This window comes from Python bivittatus, unplaced genomic scaffold (genome assembly GCF_059951505.1).
Source record: "Python bivittatus isolate LINGU-HERP-01145 unplaced genomic scaffold, Pbiv_v1 ctg000690_np1212, whole genome shotgun sequence".
Lineage (NCBI taxonomy): Eukaryota > Metazoa > Chordata > Lepidosauria > Squamata > Pythonidae > Python > Python bivittatus.
The window spans coordinates 12833848-12856862 of NW_028277096.1; the positions used below are offsets into that span (position 1 = coordinate 12833848).

At 41.1% G+C, this 23015-nt stretch overlaps 1 protein-coding gene across 2 annotated transcripts in view; it reads right to left on the reverse strand.

The window, feature by feature from the left end:
• The window catches only part of CASTOR2 (cytosolic arginine sensor for mTORC1 subunit 2), a 75378-nt gene extending 53209 nt beyond the window's left edge, over positions 1 to 22169 (reverse strand). The window contains exons 1-2 of one of the 2 annotated variants that reach the window (XM_025170071.2): positions 21686 to 22169; positions 8874 to 8966 (exon numbers count right to left, since the gene is read on the reverse strand). In XM_025170071.2, coding sequence (XP_025025839.1) covers positions 8874 to 8966; positions 21686 to 21816 — 224 coding nt within the window. In that variant the 5' untranslated portion in view covers positions 21817 to 22169. The remainder of the gene's footprint in view (positions 1 to 8873; positions 8967 to 21685) is intronic. The other variant, XM_007421173.4, reaches the window with a different exon arrangement.
• Between the last annotated feature and the right edge of the window lie 846 nt (positions 22170 to 23015).

Sequence of the window (23015 nt, forward strand, 5' to 3'; positions counted from 1 at the left end):
TTCGGATGGCCTATAGAAGGCCATAAAAAAAGATGAAATGGGTCTTCCCAGGCAGCGAGTTTTAGATCTTAAACACAGCCAATAGATAGAAATCTGCTTGAATTTGTGTCTTATTGCCTTTTTCCTTTTTGGTTTGAGAAGATGCTTAGATTGGTTTGGGTATTGTGCTTTTCATATACTGAAATGTCTGCAAAGTGCTTTGGATAGATATTTTTATAGTCTGTTAGGCTGGGGGAGGATGCATATTATTTTTCAACATAATAAAATAAATACTCCCACTGCCAAAATAAGTGGAAAGCCCACTTATCTCAAACATTTCTAAAGCTACCCTGCACTTCATTGGGATGATCTCGCTTTCCAACATTCTTAGAAGGTTCTTGAGTCACCTGTGGGGTTGCTGATGTTGTATTGTACATGCACAATAAGCATCTGCATCTGGGAGAGGAAACATCTGCATCATTGAACAACTGGTCTATCTGTGGTCAGCAAACTGAATGCCATAAAGGGAGTCAATCCTGCAGATTTAGACAGAAATTTCCACTGCTTACGGAAATGGATAACTCCATTTGCCAAGTGTGATAGTAACAACAATTCTATAAGCCCTCAAAGCTTTCTGAACTTAGGGTCTTCTTCTAAATGTATTTTACCTTCTGGAATCCTCTGCCCCCTTGGCTATCTTCTCTTTCATGGCAAACGGTGAATGAATTTTATGTGCTGTGACATGATTTCTGCCACTACAAAAGATAATCAGTGGATTGGGGTTGATGTGATTTTGAAAAGGACTTTCTTCCTCTCTGGTGCTCCTTCCATTGGTTTAACAACAACAACTCCTCATCCCATTTTGTCTCAAGGAGCTCAAAATTGGACTGAACAAGAGTTCTGCATTGGTCCAAAGTGAGCCAAGCAGCTTGAACCTGGGTCTCCCCAATTGCAGCCCAATACCTTCACTATTACATCAGACTGGCTCTTGGGATGAGTGACTGGTCCAAAGTCACCCAGGGAGCTTCCATGGCTGAGGGGGACTAGAACCCAGATCTCCCCACTACTTGTCCAGCACTTTTACCACAACTGCACATTGGTTCTTAGGCTGAGACTATGTGACTGGCCCAAAGTCACCCAGTGGGCTTCCATGGCTGATGGGGGGCTAGAACCTGGATCTTTCAACTCCTAGTCCAACACCTTCACTATACTGGTCAGCTCCTCAGGCCTTATAACAAACTATGGCTCAGAGATACTGGCCTGCTTAGCACACCAGGTTACTTACACCAGAGAAAGAGCATGGACCAAATTCAGACTTCATCAGACTATGGCTTTAGTTTAGAACCTGAACTATACTTCAAGATAATTTAGGGCAAGTATATGTTTTTGTTTGTTATTTTCTCATCAATCTTACCTCATGCTCATGGCACAATGTTTTCTCTGACTAATTCAGACTTCTCTTCAGAGGCAGCCAATCCAAATCATAGTTACAAATGCCACCCAGTTCAAACCATGTTTTCTCATCTGAACCGGAAGGCTGGTAGCAAACCACAGTTTGAGTTGGCATCATGACACATCCCAGTGAAACTTCATTGCGGCTTGAGATCCAAACAGAATCATTAAAACCAAAACCAAACCAAGCTAAACTGAAAACTTTTTTCCAGCCATACAAAATACCCAATTCATTTGCTCTTCCTGAGGCAACAGCCTAGAAGCCACACTGCACTTGTCAGCCAAATAAGCAACAACAGAGGAACAGGATAAATTAAATATAGCTCATGGGACATGCCAACTATAGATTAAGACGAATTAACAAATAGAACTTAAGTAATTCTGAACCTAATCATTTGCAAAAGGTTAAACTACCACATAGTTCATGGGAAGTTAAAATCTATAGTGGAATGACTTGTGTATTAAGTGTACAAGTCACATAGGCAGATGTAGCTCATATGGAGTCTATGTACCCACAACAATCAGGATCTGTCCTTCCTATAGCCTATCAGGCCTGAACTTCCTTCTCCCTACACACACCCTTTGACTGCTTCTTCCTATTTCACTTCTGCTCCCTGACCTCTGACCATATTATAACTTTAAACTCTGGAAAAAGCGGGCAGGGAAATATCCTTTTTCCCTTCTTGGATAATGCTACAGTGCTGAAAGTTATTCAGCAATCGAGAAACCATTTTTTTCATGCAGTACATAACTAATGCCTGAAATCTGCTGCTCTAAGTTTTAAGAAGAGCTACCAGTTTAGATGACTTTCAGAAGACTAGGTGGGCCCTCAATGGCCATTAAGCCACAAGAACTTAACAACAACTTCCCTTGCTCTTTAGGGGCAACTTCCCTATATTAGTATTTGCTACAGGCCATCACCAATAGTGGAGACTTATTGTCTTCACACCCTACTTGAGATTCCAAGAAACATCTGTTTAGTTTTCACTGGAGCCTAGACAAACTTTCTGCATGATCCAGGAAGACTCTTCTGATATTAATCTGTAATCGCAAAGGATGGAACCTGCATACACAAAGATAGTGTACCCCTAATTCCAGAATCTATGGGTGTACAAGAAAGCCAGTCTAGCCCTCAAACTCTGAACTCTTTTTGAATGCATGTAGGTATAACAAACAAGATGCTGGACTAGTTCAGAGATGGGCAGTCTACAACCACCATTTGCTACTCCAAGACTGGGCAGCTACACAATGACCAAATTCCAGTGGCGTTACTGGAGGGAGAAGACTGGGAGTAGGAAGGCTCCAAGGATACTCCCCAAATATCTACTGTGAACACATTCCCTGGAGGATTTAACAGTAGATAGAGATGGAATGGTTTCTTTCTGAAGTCTCCTGTGTAATTCCAACTCTTCAAACTCAAAAAGGTTGAGGCCTAAAAATTTGGTTCACCCTTTCTGGGGATGTCAGTGTGTCATCAGAAGGCCTCCTGTAACTCTCTAGAAAGCCAGAAGATAGAGGGGTGGCAACCAAGTCCTCAAACATGGGCTTCAACAATTAAGGCTGGATTAACTGTGACTCTCAAGGTGATGCTGACTCGTCCCAGCTAGTATTGCTAATGCTTGGAGAATATGGGAGATGGGTTCCCCAAACTGCAGCAGACTTTTCATCAGATCATTTGTAGTACTTCTAACCATTTTCACAACTCATAAAAGGGGAGCAGCTGTAGCCCAACCTGCCATTTTCATTTTCCTCTTCAATTTGTTTGTTTAAAATGGCAACAGCATTATGAAAGAGTCTTCCTCATCTATTCAAGCCTCCAACAGATCTACAATGATCATTTGTAGGCAAAGCCCCCCACCTCTTGTAGAAAGGCCTGATCTTTTGCTTCTTCCCTGTTGGCCTTGTTTTTAAAGAGAAAGCAAAGAACAGGCCGTGTAATATGATATTTGCATGTCTCTCATATGCTTCCCACCCTCTTTTGCTCAACAATCCAGAATAAACTTATTTATGGCACAGTTGTTCAGGTCAATATATATGAAATTTTGTGCAAATGGAATCTTCAGAACATCCAAAACATAAGTTAGGAAGCAACTGAGAGGGAAAGGAAGCTTGCAAGAGCTGGGAAAAGTTTTACTACTTAGTTTTATATTTTTTTCTACTCAGGACACTAACTGCTATGACAAAATGCCATGCAGACAGATTGCAAAACTGAAAACCATAAACTTGGCAGTAGATGAACAAAAAGGATGCACACACAAAGGGAATGGAAAAAAAGAAAAACAAATATTTTTTTATCAGAAGCATGTTGGCTGGGGAATTCTGGGAGTTGAAGTCCACACATCTTAAAGTTGCCAAGGTTGAGAAACACTGTCCTAGAGCTTCCACATTTGAGGGCAGTATCCTATATCTGGGAATACCAGAAACAGTTTGCCTAAAACATAGTTACTGTATGGTATTTGTTCTTACAAGATGTGGCAAAGCTCTTAACTGAGTCTACAAAGGTGTGAAGAAAAATAGACATACCAAATTAATTTAATTTCTAATTTTCTGCCTCTGAATCAGAGATATCTGCCTTACTTCTTTAAACTTTAGCAAGTCAGTTCTCTAGGACCAGTAGCAGCACATTCCCAGGTTCATCTGGAGGGAAACACTAAACTTATATTTTATTTTTATTTCTTATGTTTTATTGATTTTATTGTAATTCCTTTGATTGCTGTGAGCTGCCCAGATCATTGAGACTCGGGTAGTATACAAGTCCAATCAATCAATCAATCAATCAATCAATCAATCAATCAATCAATGACAATAGAATGATAGGTTTCTGCTCACATCTATGGAAAAACACTGAGGGTAACCCTGAATGAAGGTAATACCAAAAAGGGGGACGCTAATGACATAAATGAAAGAAATAACACTTTTAGAAACAAAATAGATTTTGTATCCATAACACACTTGTGGAAGGAAGATGTTAGACCTTTGGTATGCATCTTATTCCCAGGCTAGCTGACAGATTATTTTCAAACATGGTATTAATGCACAGAGCTGATGGCTGGCAGAGGATCTGTGGTGATTCTGCTAAAACATAACATCATGGGCTTCCCATCTTCATAATTTGAGAAAGAGAGAGCAGGAGGCACCCTCGGACTCAAATAGTAGGCTTTCTTTGCTGCCTCACTATGTAAATCTGCACAAGTTGCTGGCCTGCTCTCTGCTGGGCTATACACCATCATCATTCTTGCCATCTTTTATCTTTATCTTTTATTGATATTATTGTAATTTGATTGTTGTGAGCTGCCCAGACTTGTTGAGAATCGGGTGGCATACAAGTTTAATAATTATTTATTATTATTATTGCCAGTCATAAGCAAGGCTGTGCAAGGATGAAAAGCTGCTTCATACCAAGGTGGACCATTTTTCCATCCAGCTTGGACTATACTGTTCTACCCCAACTGGCTGCTGTTTTGGATGACAATTCCTATCACTCCCAGCTATGCTGGTTGAGCATGATGGAAAGTGTAATCCAAGGCACTGGGCATGACTGAGATTGTTTTCCCAGTTCTGTGTAGACTTCTTGTGGACTACACGCATGACCTGCCCCTTGCAAAGCATGTGCTCTATCACACATCTCCGACTTCTCCCTAGATTGCTTCTATTTCTATAGTTCAAGCATTTGGCCTCTTGGGTTCAGACTGAACTACTGTTGGACTATATAGCTCAGCAGGCAAAGTGTCTGTTTGGCACGGAGAAGGTTTTAAGTTCAATCTTTGCTTCCTCCAATTAAAAGGATCTTCTAGAGGGAAGTGGGAAAAGACTCTTGTGGTGATCTGACTTAATTCAAGCTCTCTTTGCCAAGTTCCCAGCTGTCTCTTACAGAGAAAAAAAGGGAAGATTTCCTCGCACGCAGATAAATAGTAGCCTAGTGTCACAGAATGCTGACCGACATGCTCTCACAACTCAAAAGTACACACACACAATGAAAGATAAAGCTAAACCATATGTTCCACTTGGCAAGTCTGCTTGGAATGCCAGGCTACACAAACAGAGTTGGTCCTCTCTGCTCTAAAGAGACAGCAAGAAAGAGGAGTCAAAAAAGGGACAAATGCATTCTGAGTAACTACAAAGACTCAAGAGGCTGTCTTCCCACAAACATACTTATGGTGGTCAAGACCCAGCAAATATATTTGCAGAACCTGTTTAGGTTTTTTGGTAGCTTAATGATGACGTAAGGCGAGTCTGTTCTGTAAACTCAGAAAATGGGTGGAGTCTGTAACCAAGTTGTGTGAATGCTGCCAGGTTGTGCAACTGGAATATGTCAGGTGTGCACACACACATGCACACCACTACTGAACTGTTTGGTTGTGCCTGATTGAATTTCCAAAGTTGTATTTTAAAAAATGCACATCTGAAAGGGGGAAATTGGGGACACTGGGAGTTTTTATGGACTCAGGCAATGATCATTTCCCACCTCCCCAGCCCCAAAACAAACCTAAGAATAGCCCAGATGGATCAGGCAAAAGGTCCATCTAATCACTGTGCAGCTTCCCAGAGTGAGCAGTCAGATGTCTCAAGCCAGGGATTAAAACAATATTTCAACTCCGTTGCACGTTCTCAACAAAGCTGCTGGAGTAGTTTACATTTATAACTAGCTTGAGGCATTGCAATCCATACCCATCTGGAGATCACAAAAGCTCTATGGGTTAAAATGTCTAAGACATTGCTTAGTTCCAAATGTGAGAACCTCTGAACTTCTGTCCCACTATCTTACCCAGAGACTGCCCTAATCCAGCACTGTGGACTCTATCCCCAGTGATTCTTGCTATATCCTATGGCTGCAAGTTCCACAGGTTAATCATGATTCATGCTTTCTTTTCTTCTCTGTTCCCTTCTCATGAATTTCATCCAATACCTCCAAGGGTTGTGAGAAACACTATATCTCTAATCTTAGTTAGTTATTTACTCCTTTTGTAAACTTCCATCAAAACTCCCAAGCTTGTTTATAAAAATGCTTCAGCTATTCTTCAGAGGAACCATCTTACACAATTTGGCAGAAGTGGGCTTTTGTATGCAAACCTACATATTTTGGGCTGACTTGGATTAAAAATAAAACTATTCCTGCCTTTTTTGATTATCTACCATCAAGAAGGTGTCAACTCTTAGTGATCACACAGATTTTCTCCATGTTGATCTGTCCCTAACTTGGCCCTTCAATGGACTCAATTACAGCAGAGATGGGTGAACTGTTGGAAGATGTGAAGGACCAGGTTGGAATAGATCCTCCTGGAGAAAACCTACTTATGTGGTTGCCAAGAGTCGACACTGACTTGATAACACATAATCAATCAACTTGCTCCTAGTCCAGCATTATACCACACTGGCTCTTGAGAGAATGGGAGAGAATGGGATTGGCTCATCCAGGGAGCTTCTGTGGTTGAGGGGAACCAAAACCTGTGTTTCCCCAACCCTAATCCAGCACTTCAACCACTACACCACACTGCTTCCAATCACAGTCCAGCAACAGTTGGAGAAACACAATCTCCCCACTTCTGTTCTATAGCATTGTGGGAAAATAAAACTGGCATGTTTTTACTTTGGTTGAATGAAATACAGGTAAAACGAGGTGGGTTTCTGGTGAAGCCCTTGAACATCTCAGATCTAGGACATACTTATCCATACCACTGACATCAACCATTTCAGAATGAGATCGGGGAATTATATGCAATATACTTTCCACACAGAAGTGGGGTAAAATGTAGTTCAACATCACTGACGATGCCTAGTAATGGTTCTCTAGCAACTAAAATCCTTGAGGCTGAAATCTTTTTTAAATGGGAAACCAGGATTGAAAGCATGAGCAGTGCTATTCAGCTATGGATCTCTCGCACTTGCTGTTTCAATATATTATTTACTTAGTGCTGAATTTAATTTTTGGCTTTAAATTCAGGGTCATATGCTAAGAAGCAGCATTCATGAAATGCATCACCACATACTTTAATACTCGAGAGCAAAATGTTTCTTTAACACTGAGCTTCCCAAAGTGGTGCTCGTGGGTATCAACAAGCTTAAAATACCTTTCTTCATATCTGTAAGCCTCCATGGATCACGCTTGATTAAAGTGGCCATGCTCCAAAGTGAATTTCTAAATGGTAGCTGCCACTTTTCTTTTCCAAATAAAATAAAGACCCCAGAAGCAATCACAGGAGATAAAAATGACAGGTGCCTGCAGCCCAGAGTCGAAGGAAAATTACATTGGGATCAAGTAGCAGGTGTCTGTAAAATGGGTATCCGAACCGAAAACGGTGAGTTCAAAAGACCTGTTTCATGTCTCATAACTTAGATTATTCCCTTCCTAGTCTTGAAGCTTTTGGGGAACAGCTTTCTTTAGCTCAGCCATTTTGTTCTTCCCTGTACACAAATGGTTTCCTTTGCACACAAAATGGCTGTTTTGTGGCTGAGCACAAGCAACATGGCAGCCATTTTGTGGAAAGGAATCCACCTGGGCGGCAGACATTTTACGACAGATGCTCAGCGCAACAGCCATCTATCACACTTAATTTGCTGATGTATTTATCACACGTTCATCCTGCCCAATGACAGAAGTTCTCCGGGTGGTGAGCAATCCATCAAAATACGTTATTAAAAAAGTAAAATGATATTTAAAAACAAAACAAAACAAAAACCAGCAGAGAGAAAGCACAACAGATGAGCTAAAATTCAGGAACGTCACATGTTCTTCAATAACCAAAAGGAACCCGCCAGCCCCAAAGGATAAAGCTCAAATAAATAAAATAATCAGCTACGAATCACAGAGCTGCCCAAAAACATTCTCAGCAAAAGACAGCCTAAAAGAGGTCTGTTTTAAGATCTTCTAAAAATTTTTTTTTCTTTCATTATATTTAGTCTGCATTAGTTTTTATCTTTTTAATTGTAATGTTTAATAAAGTTATTATAAAAAAAGAAAAACCTGTTCCACTTGGAAGCCTATAATGCAGTGTTTCTCAACCTTGGCAACTTGAAGAGGTGTGGACTTCAACTTCCAGAATTCCCCAGCCAGCTGGAGTGTGCTGGCTGGGGAATTCTGGGAGTTGAAGTCCACACGTCTTCAAGTTGCCAAGGTTGAGAAACACTGCTATAACTGTTTGGAATGAGAAGAACGATGGGACACCAGATCTTGTGCCCATCAGCTGAACTAATCCAGTCAGTGGACATTTAAGCAGGTATTCTAAAGCAGAACTTTAAAAAAAACAAAAAACAGGTTCAAATAGATTATGGTTGTTTTTGGAAATAAACTCTCCAAATCAAGCTTGATTCCTGGTGACTTGATGGAAACATCCAAGTAATTTCTTAATCATTCCTCTGCTGCCCTTTGGAATTTTTTTTTAAAAACTTCCCATTCCAGCCTACAGGCCTGGGATTTCTTGATAGTATCCCCTCCAAGTACTAACCAGGCTTGATCCTGCTTAGCTTCTGAGCCCTGGCTGGCCAGGTACTTCCAGCTGCTTACAACAAGGTAGCTCTCTGATCTGGACAGATACCCTCTGGAATGAGACAATGGGTGGCATATAAATTTAATTATTAATAATAATAATAATTATTACACTTTTTACAGCATTGCCCTATTGTCATACAGTACATTCTGCTGAAGCTCCTCTGAAATCAGTCACTGAAGGTGGAAACAGTACAAAATGGCAGAGTATCTATTTTGCCTGCAGAAGACATTGTCTTTGATTGCTGGAATCTCCCTACAGAACTGGAAAAAAGTCCTGCCTGAATATTGCTGGCTAAAAACAAACATCAACCCTCCCTATCTGGATCTCAATTTTTCTGGATTAAATTCGATGAAATTCCCCTGTCCTCAACAGCACCACCTGAAGTAGGAAGCTGCATTTTGCAGCCTGGCCGGTCCTAGGAATGCACATTTAGATCCTTGTGAAATTCAAAATTTAAAATTGCAGTGTTAAAAGATTTAAGAAAGGGGCACGTGTATGCATCTGTGTGAGAGCGATTGAATCTTACGGAATCTAAAGGCATTTACTTATTGCAGCCTAAACATTCACAGACTGAAGTCCAACTTATTACTTGAAACTATTTCTTTTGAGGAGGAAGGCAATTTAAAAATGTTATGTCGTTTGAATTTCCTTGAAGGGCAGCCTTAATAGGTAAGGAACTAGATGTTGCTGAGTAATGTACATGCCAGTTGCAACTGAGCGCTTCAGACTATTATGGTATCTTTGCATCAACCAGATGCTGTTAAAGAATATACACAAAAATACACAAAATAATGTCTCCTAAGATGGTCTTTTGGAAAGATGTGTACCAGCAGGAAAGTGGGTACAAGTATTAAGAAAAGGAGACTCCTATTTGCATAAAATTCAAATATGCTAATTTGCCTACATGGTTGTAGACTTAGAAATAAGAGCTGTGATTTAAATGGAAAGGCATGATATGTTGCAAAAGTGGAGAACGCTGCAATCAGTTGTATACCTGCACAGTCCAGGTGCTAAGGTCAGTGGGGAACTTCAAGACCCATGTTGCTTTCTTTCCTTTTGATCCTTTATCTTCCCACTGAATTTTCCATAGAACTGCTTTCAAATATGGCAGCTCTCCCAATCTGGTGCCCTCCAGATGTGTTAAGACTCCAACTCTCAGTTCTTCTAGACATCTGGGAAAGCTGGGGATGGCAGTTCAAACACCTGGAGGCCACCAATTCAGTGAAGGCTTATTCTCCTCTGTAATGTTAATCTCTCTCATCTGTTATGTGTGCTGCCCAGCCAGAATTCAACATTCACTGTTTTCCCTCAGAATGGGCATCACAGAATTAAAAGGTGGACTGAGCCAACAACTGCCCAGTCGCTGGGAGATGTACAAATTTAATTAACAACTGTACTGGTGTTGTTATTAGGATCAATTTTATATATAAAAAGCAAGGATCTTCCTATATACATGCACAGAATCATAAATATGTGGAAAGGCCTTGGAGGATTTCTATTCCAACCACTTTCTTTGATGCAAGAAATCCATAGCACCAGAGATGGGAAACTTCAGGCCCTCCAAATGTTGTACTACATATACCAGCAGCCCCAGCTGAGAAAACCAGTGGGGAGGAATAATGGGAGCTGCAGTTCTGCAATATCTGGAGGACCATGGATTGCCCAACTGAGTTCTAGCATCCAGGACAGAGAATTGTCCAGACTTTGAAGGCCTCCAGCAAGGAGAGCCAATCATTCTTCTAGGCAAGTTTCTAGGCCAAACTACTTTTAGCATCAAGACCTTTCTCTAAGATTCAACTCAGATGAGTCCATCTGTAATTTATGCCCATCAGTTCTGGGACAGCAGATAGCACGTCTCTGTCCTCTTCTAGAGGACAGCATTTCCAATCCAAAGTATACTTCTCTGCCTCTTCCCACATTTTATAATTCATAATGCTGTCATCCAATAAATCCAAACAGTTGGGGCACCGGCTATTAGCAGCAGACCCAAATGTTTTGAAAAGGTTCACCAAAGATCCAATGTGTCCACTAGATCCAACACAGACTCTAAAATGGGGTGTTGGCTGGCTATAAAATCCATCAAGCCCATCCTTAATCCTGCCAAGACTTTTTTTTTTGGCCTTTGCTAATAGTTTTCTCACTTACCCAGTCCAGCCACTTAATTGGCTGCATTTAACAAAGCCAAGCAGTGGAAAGAATAAATACATAAATCCAGATCTTGCCTGCCAAGCAAGAGAAGACAATGGCCACCAAGACATGCTTCATTTCTTTTGGGTGGAATTAGGGGATTTATTTCTGCATGTCATGAAATCACGTACCCACCGTTGCAACTTCTCATTCCATTCTAATCACATTAAATACAACTGGCACCATATCAATCATCTGCCATACAAACTTAAAATTTCCAGCTACCTATCCCTACCTTTCATTATTGGGCATGGAACAATGATGCGGGCAACATTTTCTTTAATTGATCGGTTAAGAATTTGAAAGTTATTTAAGAGTCGTATGAAACAATTGACAGTATGACTCAGCTTGCATCCTCAAATCTGTCTACTTGAAAGCTGATTTCCCTGGATTCAGTGGGGATGACTCTCTAGTAAACATGTTCAGGATTGCAGCTTCAGTTGTATGTGCAATGACAAACTCGTTTCTGGACTGCAGCATTTCAGCTGTGTGGAGACTTCACAGGTACCATAAGATAAATTCCATATATAATAAAAAATTCCTGCGTATCAAAACAAGTGTAGTAGGAAGAATTGTGGAATCTGCTGCCAGCAGCTGTGTTTATGGCAGCCGATCTGTACGGCTATAAAAGATTTTAAAAGAGGGTGCGATGGATTCATGGAGGTTCAGACTATCAATGGCTATTAATACCATTGTGAAACCTCATTTTAACTGATTAACTAGGGGAGAGGTAGTTGTTATTCCTGAAAGTCCACTGAATCAAAGTGTATCATTTGCATAATGTCATCATTATGCAAATGACACAAATTGCAGCAGAATTTGGTGTGTTGCATGCAAAGTCTGGAAAATCAAGGTTTTACTGTATAATGACTTTTACTAGGCAATAAGCCTTACATGCTGCTTGCTGGGAAGCAACAATGACAGGGATCTTTCAGCCTTCAATTGAAGCTTGCAGTTCCCTTAAATCAGTGTTGTCCAAACTTGGCCACTTTTAAGATGAGTGGACTTCAACGCCCAGAATTCCCCAGCCAGCATGGCTGGCTGGGGAATTCTGGGAGTTCAAGTCCACTCATCTTAAAGTGGCCAAGTTTGGACAACACTGCCTTAAATGCATTCAGGCAGTCCCTGTGGGCAGAGTGATGGACTTACGGGGATGAGGACCTTTTCGGCAGGGCTGAACTTCTCAAGGATTCTGGCCTTGACTTTTTGTGGGCAAACTAGCTGCTGAAGAACCTGCTTGAGTTTTCTGAACGTAAGATATGGCTGACCAGGAAAAGATGAGGGGGCCTTTCATTGCTGGTTCGACCACTATAGGTTTCTCTCCTAGGGGAAGGGAGCTGTGTGGCCTAATGAGAAGAGGACAAAGCCTTGCTGGAGAAGCCCAGGTTGCAGCTTAAAGGCTGCGCGATGTTATTTCTCAAAGCACCTGAATAACAGGGAAGTATACAAGAACTGCCGTCTGGTTTGACTTTACTGGTAAATTAAAATTTGAATACTTCATAATAGAAATCAGCATAGGCAAATGTTATCCAAACCAATACCTTTTTAACCTTTTGTCTGGTTTTTACTTGTCAGTATCTTTTTACTGGACGGAGGAGAGTTCCTCTTTTTGGAAGCAAGCAGAATGGAGAGAGATACTTCCTGTTTTGCAAATGGAGACAAACCCTATTTTCATGTTAGCTTTGAATCAGAAACCTACTGTTTTTATTGTGCTTCTGATGAAGTTCTCATTTTCCTTTTCAAAAAACAATGCTCTGTTTACTTCCATTGTTTGTTGAATTGTATTCTCTTTTTATTGTATTCCAGTTTCTTAATTATTAAGAAAAACAATCAAATGAAAGAGAAAACTAGCAAGCCAGGGAAAAGAAGAGCAGAGAAAAGTCCAGGACAGTCCCGAAACCTTATTTTTTCCAAAGTACTGAGGAACACTAAACTTTTCCATGTAGAAACTGGTGTTCCAGGACAAACTTCCTCTTGAATACTTGCAGCTTTCTACGTGCAAGGATATATACCCATACACACACATGTATGTGTGTGTGTGTGTATATATATAATTATATTTACAACATTATGCATAATTACTTGCATTTAGGTCTCCGTAAACATGCATAGGACTGCATGGCCCGTCTCTGCAATTTAGTTTCAGTGTTTGAAACAATAAACATGCACGCAGGATGACCCTGCAAATGAGAAGAACTAAGCTATGCTGAGGCAACATTTAGAGTCAGTGGGCATATCTGGAATCTGGGGAGCATGTTGTGAACCAAAAGGAAACAAATCAGAATGCTCCCCACCACTGCTGTAGCCCTTGAGTCTTTTCTACCGTCTCAGTTTATATACATTTTGTTTCCCCTCCAGGCAGGTGGATATGCTTCCCAAAAAAGCAGAGTTGCACCAACCTACTCATCCTTTAAAATCAGTAACTGAGGTCCTTCTCCTTGGCTTCCTCTGAGCAGTTATCAAGCTGGTTAACAAAAATCGGGGCCTTTTCCACTGTGGCCCCATCACTGCAAGTTTTAAGAAAGCCTACTCTTATTTGGTTTTTCTTGAAAGGGTTTTACTGGAACATTCTGACTTTAGCTTTAATGGACTCTTTTTTCAATAAAATGCCACAATATTTGCCACTACTTAATGGTTTTATTATAAGTTGATGATTGGAAGACACCTCTAGAGTAGCATGTATGTCCTTAAAGGTGGACATATACTGGAAATATTTTTAATGAATAAATAAGTAAAAATCACCATCGTGTGGCTCAACTGCAAAGCACATCCTGTTCATGTGGGAAGCTCAATGAGTGCAGCCTAAAATCACATTAGCCTTCCTTGCAGCTACATCACACTGCTGGCTCATGTTGCTTTTATGACTGAATTTGTGTTGCAGGAATTAAGACTGGAAAAATGAACAGCACTGAATGTTGGCATTATCCATCAGGCAGGGCCACTGGGAGAATGAAACCTGGCTCCATCCACTGGATGGAGAAGGAGAAGCTGCAAGCAACTTGCTTCTCCTTCTTGGTCAGAAAGAACAGCTTCCAGTTGCTCCGGATGAAAGAGACAGACCGCGTCCCCATCCGTCAGCAAAGGAACAGGAACCACTAATTGATCTTTGATGCAAGAACACGAACAAAGGAAGATCATCCAGGCCTGAATGGCACAGACCGGTCTACTTTTAGCTCACCACTCTTTTTTTCCTTTTTCTTCTACTTCCCTTGCCTTATGTCGCTGGTCTCTTTTGGTTTGTTTGTTTTGTTTTATAAGTCTGAGAGTTGGGTTTTATTCTCTCTCTTTCAGGAGACCAAATTGTGAAAAGCACTGTAATAAATACAGAAAGAAAGCAATCAGACATTGTAAGTTTATGAATGGGATAGAAAAAAAAATCAGAGAAGTCATTTCCTTTCAAAGCACCAGTGAAATATCCAGTGGACCAGAGACAGCCCAAACCGAAAGGAAGCATATCTTCATCTAGGGCTTACTTGGTGAATGGAACTTCCTGCTACCAGATGCAGAGATAGATTCTACTTTAGCTTTAAACTGTTCCACCATCGGTTAAAAGGATCTTAAAGAGAATGAAGGAAAAGCTCATTTCAATCCAGTTCAGTCCAATGCCACGCGTAGGTTGGATTCACACAACACTCTAAGCCCATGATCTGCTTTGCCATGGTATAATCTCCACTGGCTGAGCTCACACTACTTGCAAAGCCACTAGCCTTGAATGACCAACCATGATAGTTAGGTTTACAAAATAAATCCCATTATGGAACAGTGCTCTATATGAAATAGATTACAGAGCCAGTTTTGGGGTAGTGGGATTTGAAGGAAGACCGTATTTAAACAATTTACATCCAAGCATTCTATTACTAGGCCTGTAAAGCAGGATATCTAACCAACACATAAAAATGCAAATGCGATAATCTTAGGGCTTTTAAACATTTTAAACTGTAGATTGGGTAACATACACAGATTCTTCACTGCTCATGCTAGTTACTGTCCTGGTTATTTAAAGTTTAAAGACACATGCCAGTTCAAGGTGGAAGCAATGAGACAAGAAGAAAAAGCAAATATATACTGAGAATTATTACTTCTCCAACTTTGGACCAGTTTTGGACTTTGAAGAAGCAGGATAGAGTTCTGAAGCTTTTGAACCTTGGTGTTGCAGAAGACTCATGAGAATACCACAGATAGCCAAGAAAACAAAAAAATGGGTCGTTGAATAAATCAACCCAGAGTTCTCACTTGAGGCACAAATGACCAGGCTCAAATGATCATACTTCAAATACTTTATGTGAAGACCTAGTTCTCTGGAGGAAGCTCTAATGCTAGGAAAGATGGAAGAAAGGAGAAGCAGAGGACAACCAGCAGCAAGGTAGATGGAATCAATTACAATCGTGACAGATGCAGCATTGGAAGATTTGAAGGACCGGGTTGGGGAGAGATCATCCTGGAGAAGGCCTACGTGGTCACCAGGAGTCAACACCAACTTGACGGCATATAATCAATCAATCAATCAATCAATCAATCAGTCAATCAATTTCAGCTTATAATGTCTATACTACTGTAGTGACTTCTCCCTGGACTTAAAGGACAGTATCTCCTTTTGCCAACCAGTGAGTTCTGGATATCAACAAAATGGGAGCTGTCTTCTGCAGAACCTTCACTGGTTTTCTCCCCTTTTTGATTTGTGAAGTTTTTTCCCCTACAAATTCCATGCCAAGGTCTTCTACTGTACTTGCTTTTCTCCAACCCAGCACACGCCAGATCTCGTCAGATTACAACAACTAGAAGTCTAAGCCAGCACAATCAGTCATGCTAACTGGGAATTCTGTGGTTTGTAGTCCCAACATGTCTAAGAAAAGGAAGTGCCAAGGGTATGAAAGACAAAAGAATATGTGCTCAGCCTAGCAGCTAAAACAAATGTTATCACATTCTCTGCCTGTCTCCCTTACCTCCAGCAAAGAATGCAAAGCATGGGGAAGCAATGGTTTATTGTTTAAGTCTGGTTTCCTCTAGATGTATCAGACTTCAGTTCCTAGAACTACACAGGCCCTGCTGCCTGCTCTGTCATGCGTAATCTATCATAGCTAGAGAGCATAAACATGGTGGCTTGTTTAGGTTTGGAGAAAACTGGAGCGGGGAATTAGATTTTCACCTTGCATCAGATTATGCGTCTCAAACCATATGATTTGGAAGGGAAAGGAATCAAGGACTTAATCTGAGTCCTAGAAACTTTTTTTTTCTTTTTAAATAGAAGAGTTACTCCTTTAAACAGCTAAACAAAGTACTATTAGAGACAGTTCTAAAATATCATTACCTACTTCCTATCTTCACAGAATATGTATTATGCTGTTCTGGGGTAGAAGACCTCACAGCCACTGAATGATGTGTTAGATTTACATCCCACCCTTCCTTCAAGACCACAACAGTCTTGTGAGGTAGGGTGAGCAGCCTAAAGTCACTGAGTGATCTTCTGTAGCTAAGGGCTGATTTGAACTGGGTCTTGCCAGTGCCGGTCCAACACCTTATCTGCCAAAAGTAGGGTCAGGGCAAAAACAAAATTTAATTTAAACAGAATTAATTTACTGATATGCAACAGCTAGCCAATTTTGGTTGGTATCAGAAAAGTCACGCAGGGTCAGATTATTATTATTATTAGGTTTTTATCCTGCCTTTTTAATATATATATAACTCAAAGTGACAAACGTGCCTAATAGTCCTGCCTCTTATTTTCCCCACAACAACAACCCTGTGAGGTGGGTTGGGCTGAGAGAGACTGACTGGCCCAAAGTCACCCAGCCGGCTTTCATCTGCTTAGTATTTGGATGGGAGGCCACCCAGACATCGCAGGACTGAAAGCTGGATTGGGAAGTTGTAAAAATCTTTCAGAGGAAGTAACTTCAACATCACTACCAAAAAACATGTCCACATCCATGCTTCCATCAAGATTCAAGCCCAATTTGAAGGAAACTGTCCAATATCTTCTACCATGTTAACAATTACACTTCAGCAGAATCTTTGAGAGGACCCCAGAAGTCATGGTTGCTCCAGCATGCCCCAGCTCTAGAAGTTCCATGTCCTTGGAAGCATGCACACGTGCATGCATTCCTGGTAGATATAAACTGTGAAAAACTTTCCTTTAAGGATTAAAATGCAGGTTCTGCAATACGGGTAGTCCTCACTTAATGATCCTAATTGGGACCAGAATGTCTGTCGCTAAGTGAAGCGATCATTAGGCGAAACATGTGACTGTACCGCTTAGCAACAGCAGTTCCAGTAGTCCCAGCTGTGGTCGTTAGGCCAGGACCGTGCTGTTGTTAAGCAAGTATGTCACACTTCTCTTGCTCTGCCACGCTCGCCTCCGTTTCAACTCCCCCCACCCCTCTATTTCCCCCCATGCAAGGCTTCAGGGAGGCTCCATGGAGGTCTCACGAGACTTCAGGGAGGTGGCACGGAGGCCTCGCAAAGGGCCAGCAGCTGCCTTGGCCAGGCATACCACATCAGCAGCGGGAGGAAGAAGATGGCAAAGGTCAGCTGGGGCAGCAGGGGTAGGAGGCGGAGTGCAGGGTGGCCAAAAGGGCAGGGGTGAGGGGGATAGGCGGGCAGGGGGAGTTGAAGTGCACACTGTGGTCATAAATGTGGGTGGGCTGCCAAGCGCCCAAATTTTGATCATGTGACTGCGGGGGCACTGCAACGGCCATAACTTTGAGGACCAGATGTAACTACCATTCGTTCAATGCCGTCACAACTTCAAACAGTCGCTGAATGAATGGTTGTTAAGTGAGGACTACCTGTATCTACCTGTATACTGATACTGTCCTTTAAGAGAATCCACAGCTGAGGTGTTCCAGAGTTCAAAGAGGGCAGAGTGCCAAAATAAGGTATTACAAGTGAAGTGAAGACCAATCTGGTGCAGGGCTGGAACCCAGAAGAGTCATGCTTAAGCCACAGGTAGCAATCTGGGGTGAGCCAGGAAGCCTTCAATTCCTTCCCACTTGGAGGCTTCCAGTGATCAGTCCAGGATTTTCCTAAAAAACCCCTACTATTTGCAGTTCAGTGATGTACCTCCTGGACTGCTACACAGATTCAGTCATTCCCAATAACCACAATTACAGTCTTGGAATTAAACCCAGATATAACCCTGATGACAGTCTTGGAATTGGGGGGAGGGAATCATGCCCTCCCCAGGCTTTAAACCCAGTGAGTGACCATCAACCAATCACCGCCCCTTTTTCCTGTCAAGGATTATGTGGGAATAACTGATTGGAGGCCTCAAGTCAAAGGTGGGAAGGTCTGAAGCTAGCAGTGGGTGGAGTTAGAAACAAAAATGGGTGGAGCTTCCCCTTCCCACTATGGTGGTTTCTTTTCACTGCCTAGCTGGAAAGGGGAACATCCTGTGGTCAAAAGTCTTCTAAAGTACCCCTGCACAAGAGCAAAATCAGACTAATGAATATTTAGCTATAAACCTTTCCTCCTTACTTCCTAGCACATTGTAGTTCTTAAGACATTTCTTCCTAGCTGGAAAGGAGACCACAGGGAGAAAATACCTTAAAGCAGTTGAATGCAAAGTGAGAAGGGAAGGGGCAAGAGATGTGCCCCACCTGTCATGAGCTTGTTAAAGATTATTCCTACCCTATTTAGCCAAGCAAGTGAATATTATAATATATATAATCACAACAGTGATTTGGCCCTTAGTCCAGCAAACCTTGCAGGGTTGTTCTTATGGATAAAAGGCAGAGGGAGATCCTGTTTGCAATTACAAACTCCTACAATACAATATAAACATTCTGTAATGAAATATGCTAAAATGGGTTGGGGAAGCCCTTCCATGGAAGGAGATGAGTGAAAAGAGAAGAGGATTTTCTTTCCCCCACTTGATAAATCAAAGAGAAAAAGGATGTGCCTTTCAATGTAGGCTGTTCAAAATGAAATAGCCAATAATCCTGTATGATGCCATCTTCTGCCTTGCAAATGAGTGAATAAAAGTTGCTTTCCCTATCTATCCATCCTTAAATAATAACTTCATAAGTTTTTTTTAAGAAAAAGCTTGAAGTGTTCAAATCTGAGAATTCCACCCTGCATTACAACACAAATTGGTACAATCCAGGATTCTATTGGTAAAATGCTGTATCCAGCAGAATTGATTGGTAAAGCAGCAGTTCCTGGCTATACCATATCAGGCTGACAGTGGGGGCTGAAATGTTTCAATGCACCTTAACAGGCTGGGAGGACACGATTTCTCTACAGAGAGCACCAGCATGCCAAAGAAAGGATTCAACGTTTGCTTAATTCTGAATGAACAGGGAGTTGTTTTTCATGGAGGAACTGCAGAATTATCTCAGCAGGTGGCAGCACTGGGTCAATTTTGTCTGGATGGAGAATCTAAACAAGTATAAGCCTAAACCTGGTTATACTTGGATGGGAGACCACTAGGGAATCCCAGAGCTGTAGGCTAGACTGCAAAACAAAACAAAAAACACCCCCCCCCCCTCACCACATCCCAGGAGACAATGGCAAACCACTTCCATGTTGCTGCCCAGAAGTGTATAATCACCAAAGATCAAGTTTAACTCAAAGGTACCTTACTTTGCTATAGAAATATGCAATTGTTAACCGAAGTAGCATAATTCAGGAATCTGTTTTTTCAGTTGGCTCTGTCCCTGGTATAGAATAATTATTCTGTCCCTAGGGCAATTATGTTATTGCAAGGCGCATGGGAAAGTACCAAACTCTACTGGAAAGGCTATCACCTCTGTAACATCAGAGTTAAGCATTCCATTACAAGCTTAACAATTTCATCCAAAGAATTTAGCGAGGCAGCTTTTTGCCCAGTAAAAAAACAAAACAAAACTGATAATAAAATACCATTTGAAAGCCTGATTTGAAAAGTCAAAGAAAATCACTGGAAAAAAGTTATCAATATTACTAAGCTCCTAACAAAGCAAAGAATCCAACTTTTGCATTCCCTTCGGCATGTGTTTTCAAGGATTTGCAATGTGTTAAGCTAGGATATAAAAGGCTGTTGTGCTGAGGTCTGAAATGCAATATTTTTAGACAAGGAGGATTTAAAGGTTATTGGTGACATTTTAAAAACCTTTGGGATGCTTTTCCCTCTCCCATAACACCAAAGATTAAGAATGCAACGAAGGGAGTTCTGTTGCCGTCCATCGGCAAAAAGGAACTGAGCGTTTTAAAAAAATAATTCTGTTGTTATCGTATGCATAATACCCAGTCGAGTTATTCAAAAGAAGCTGTAAACAAGTTAGCAGTGGTAACATTACACAGCAAACCACATCAACTGCCAAGCCACAAATCAAAGGGAAATTTCAACCCACTGAAGTTTTCACTGGAGATAAAGGGCAATAATGAAATTAAACTGCAAACATCCCCATTTAACCAGGCAGATTAAGATGGAAAGAAAGGGGGGGGGGAAGAAAGATTATCTTTGCATTTTTAATTTGCAATTTAGTTTTAACATGCACACATACACTCGTTTTATTAGCAGCTTCCCTGAGGGCCATCAGGGGTGTGTGGTTATTAAAAATGGTTTTTGAAGGGGGTTCTCCTCAGCATACTTAAAAGGCTACAAGCAAGAGACGAGAACTGAGTTCAGAAATGGTTTTTCTCAACTCCATCTCCTAGTCTAACTGCATTAAATAAACAGAGGTGGGTGAGGAAACCCATCTTTCTATTTACTATGTATTTGCAAGTCAAATTATTTGTGTGGGGGTGCGGGGGGGGGAAGGTAATCCAGGGATTGAACTCGCCGGTCCAAAAACACATTTTTATTTTGTTCTGCTTATTCATACACATCTATTCATCTAGCTAATCCAGATCTCTGACTTCCGTGAAAAGAACATTATTCAAAAAGAGAGAAAGAAAATAAGATTGCAGGGGATGTGCCCTCCCCCCCCCGCACACATTTATCAATAAATCCTCCTGTTCCCCAAACCTGACATGATTTTAACAGATAGGAGTAAGATATGCAACACGCAAATATCTCTCTTTCTGCTCCCTCCCGTTTTTATTGCTGTTCTTTGTTGTCCTGGGCGATGCTCCTTTCTGAGTTGTTGTTTAGACACTTGCACCTCATTATTATTAATATTCTTATTATTCTTATTCTTTTTAAAGCTGAGCTTGGAAATGGATGGAAGGGGGAGCCAGAAACCCTAACGCCAGTTTCCTTCAGCAACATCTTTTAAAGGAGAATAAAAAAATCGACTCCACTGGGGGGGGAGGGAAGAAGGGGGCGTGTTTGTGCAGAAACTCAGAGTCTCTATTGAAAAGATACTAGAAAATGAAAGAAACCATTGAGAGAGCTTCAGCAAGAAGCTGGGTGCGAGATACGTGTCTGGGTGCGTGGACACATCCACACACAAGTGTGTTAAAGGGGTTTCGTCTCCTTAACACTAAACCCTCTGTACCCCCCCGCCCCCCCCAGCCAAAGCTCTGGTGCCTGCAACTGATTTCCCCCCCCCTTTTTTTTTAAAGGCTCTTTCTGTGTCGCTTCCTTTGCAGCGCAATTTTCCTTTGCTTTTCACATTTTTTAACAATATGTGCCAACAATTGTTAGTTCTCAAGGCGCTTACCTGGTCTTGGAGGAGAGGAACGCCAGTTTGATCAGTCCATAGGTAAACAATTGGATGCTCTCTTTCGCTATACTCGCTACTTTTAAGCGGTGCTCTAAAATGTGCAATTCCATCTTTTTTTTCTTTCTCATTTGTAGTTCATCTGTTTCGATGCTCCGCTTTCTTGTGGGCTGTTTTTCTCTCCCCCCCTCCCCTTACTCAACCAGAGTATTTTTCCACTGTCTTTCCTTTTACGTTTCCAGCGCAGGCAGAAAGAAGCGGGGGGGGGGGGAGGCTAATAATGACTTTAGAAAGGGGGCGAAATATGGTATTTATTAAAAAACAGAAAGAAAATGGGGGGGGGGGATACAGGAAAGGAGTTGTTGCTAAGTCCAGAAGAAGTAGAAGGAATGAGGAAAGAAAGCAGCAGAGGAAAGAAAGAAAAAAATAAAAGGGGGGGGCAGAAGCTGGGAAGAGAGTTGGGAGCTCCGGAGTGCAGAAAAGCTGCTGCTGTTTCAGAATGTAACAAACAACTTGCCAGTCAAACGAACCCTCAGTGGGCATGCGCACAGAGCGGAGCTTGGTGGGAAATGTAGTTCGAAGGGCGGAGCGCAGCTGAGAGGTTTTTTTTTCCTCCTTTAAATAGGCAAATTGAAAAAAAGGGGGTGGCTGCTTCTCAAAATAAGAGGATGCATGTATTTTTTTTCTCTATTGATCTTTTGCTGGATGGACCTCACGCAAGCTTGGACCAATTGTTTCAGTTTCCTGATTTTTTTTTTTTTATTACTAAAAGTAGATGGTTTTCTTAATACTCTGTTAAATGCAACTTTAGTGCCTGCATTTTGTGAAGAATGGGAAATTATAGAGGTCCATCTATAGCGTGATTCCATGCAAGTTAACTCAGGAGTAAGCCCCACTGTGTTCAGTTAAATTTACTCCCAGGTAAATTGTTTTTTCACCGAAGATAAATTCCTTGTTATTTTAAAGTATTCTGTATTCTGTATATGTAAGTATGTCCTATGATTGCCGCTTTTATTTCTCAAAATATTGCTGGACCTCATTCAGCTGAAAGTCTTCTTTTGCTAAGCATTGTTTTTTACTTTCTTGGAGAAAAACTGCATTATTAATGTAGGACAATAAATAATATTCTGGTCATAACTCAGAAATGATTGAAAAATACTCTGAATATGCTTGTAAGCTATTAGTTACAGTAACAGTACAAAATACATATTCAGGCTATGTATGAGGTAACTTGAGCAAAAAATAAAATGAAACTGAGTTGGATTAATAAAGATACTTCCTTGAAATGGATTTTAAGACTTTTTTTCCTTATAGCCAACATAGTTACATA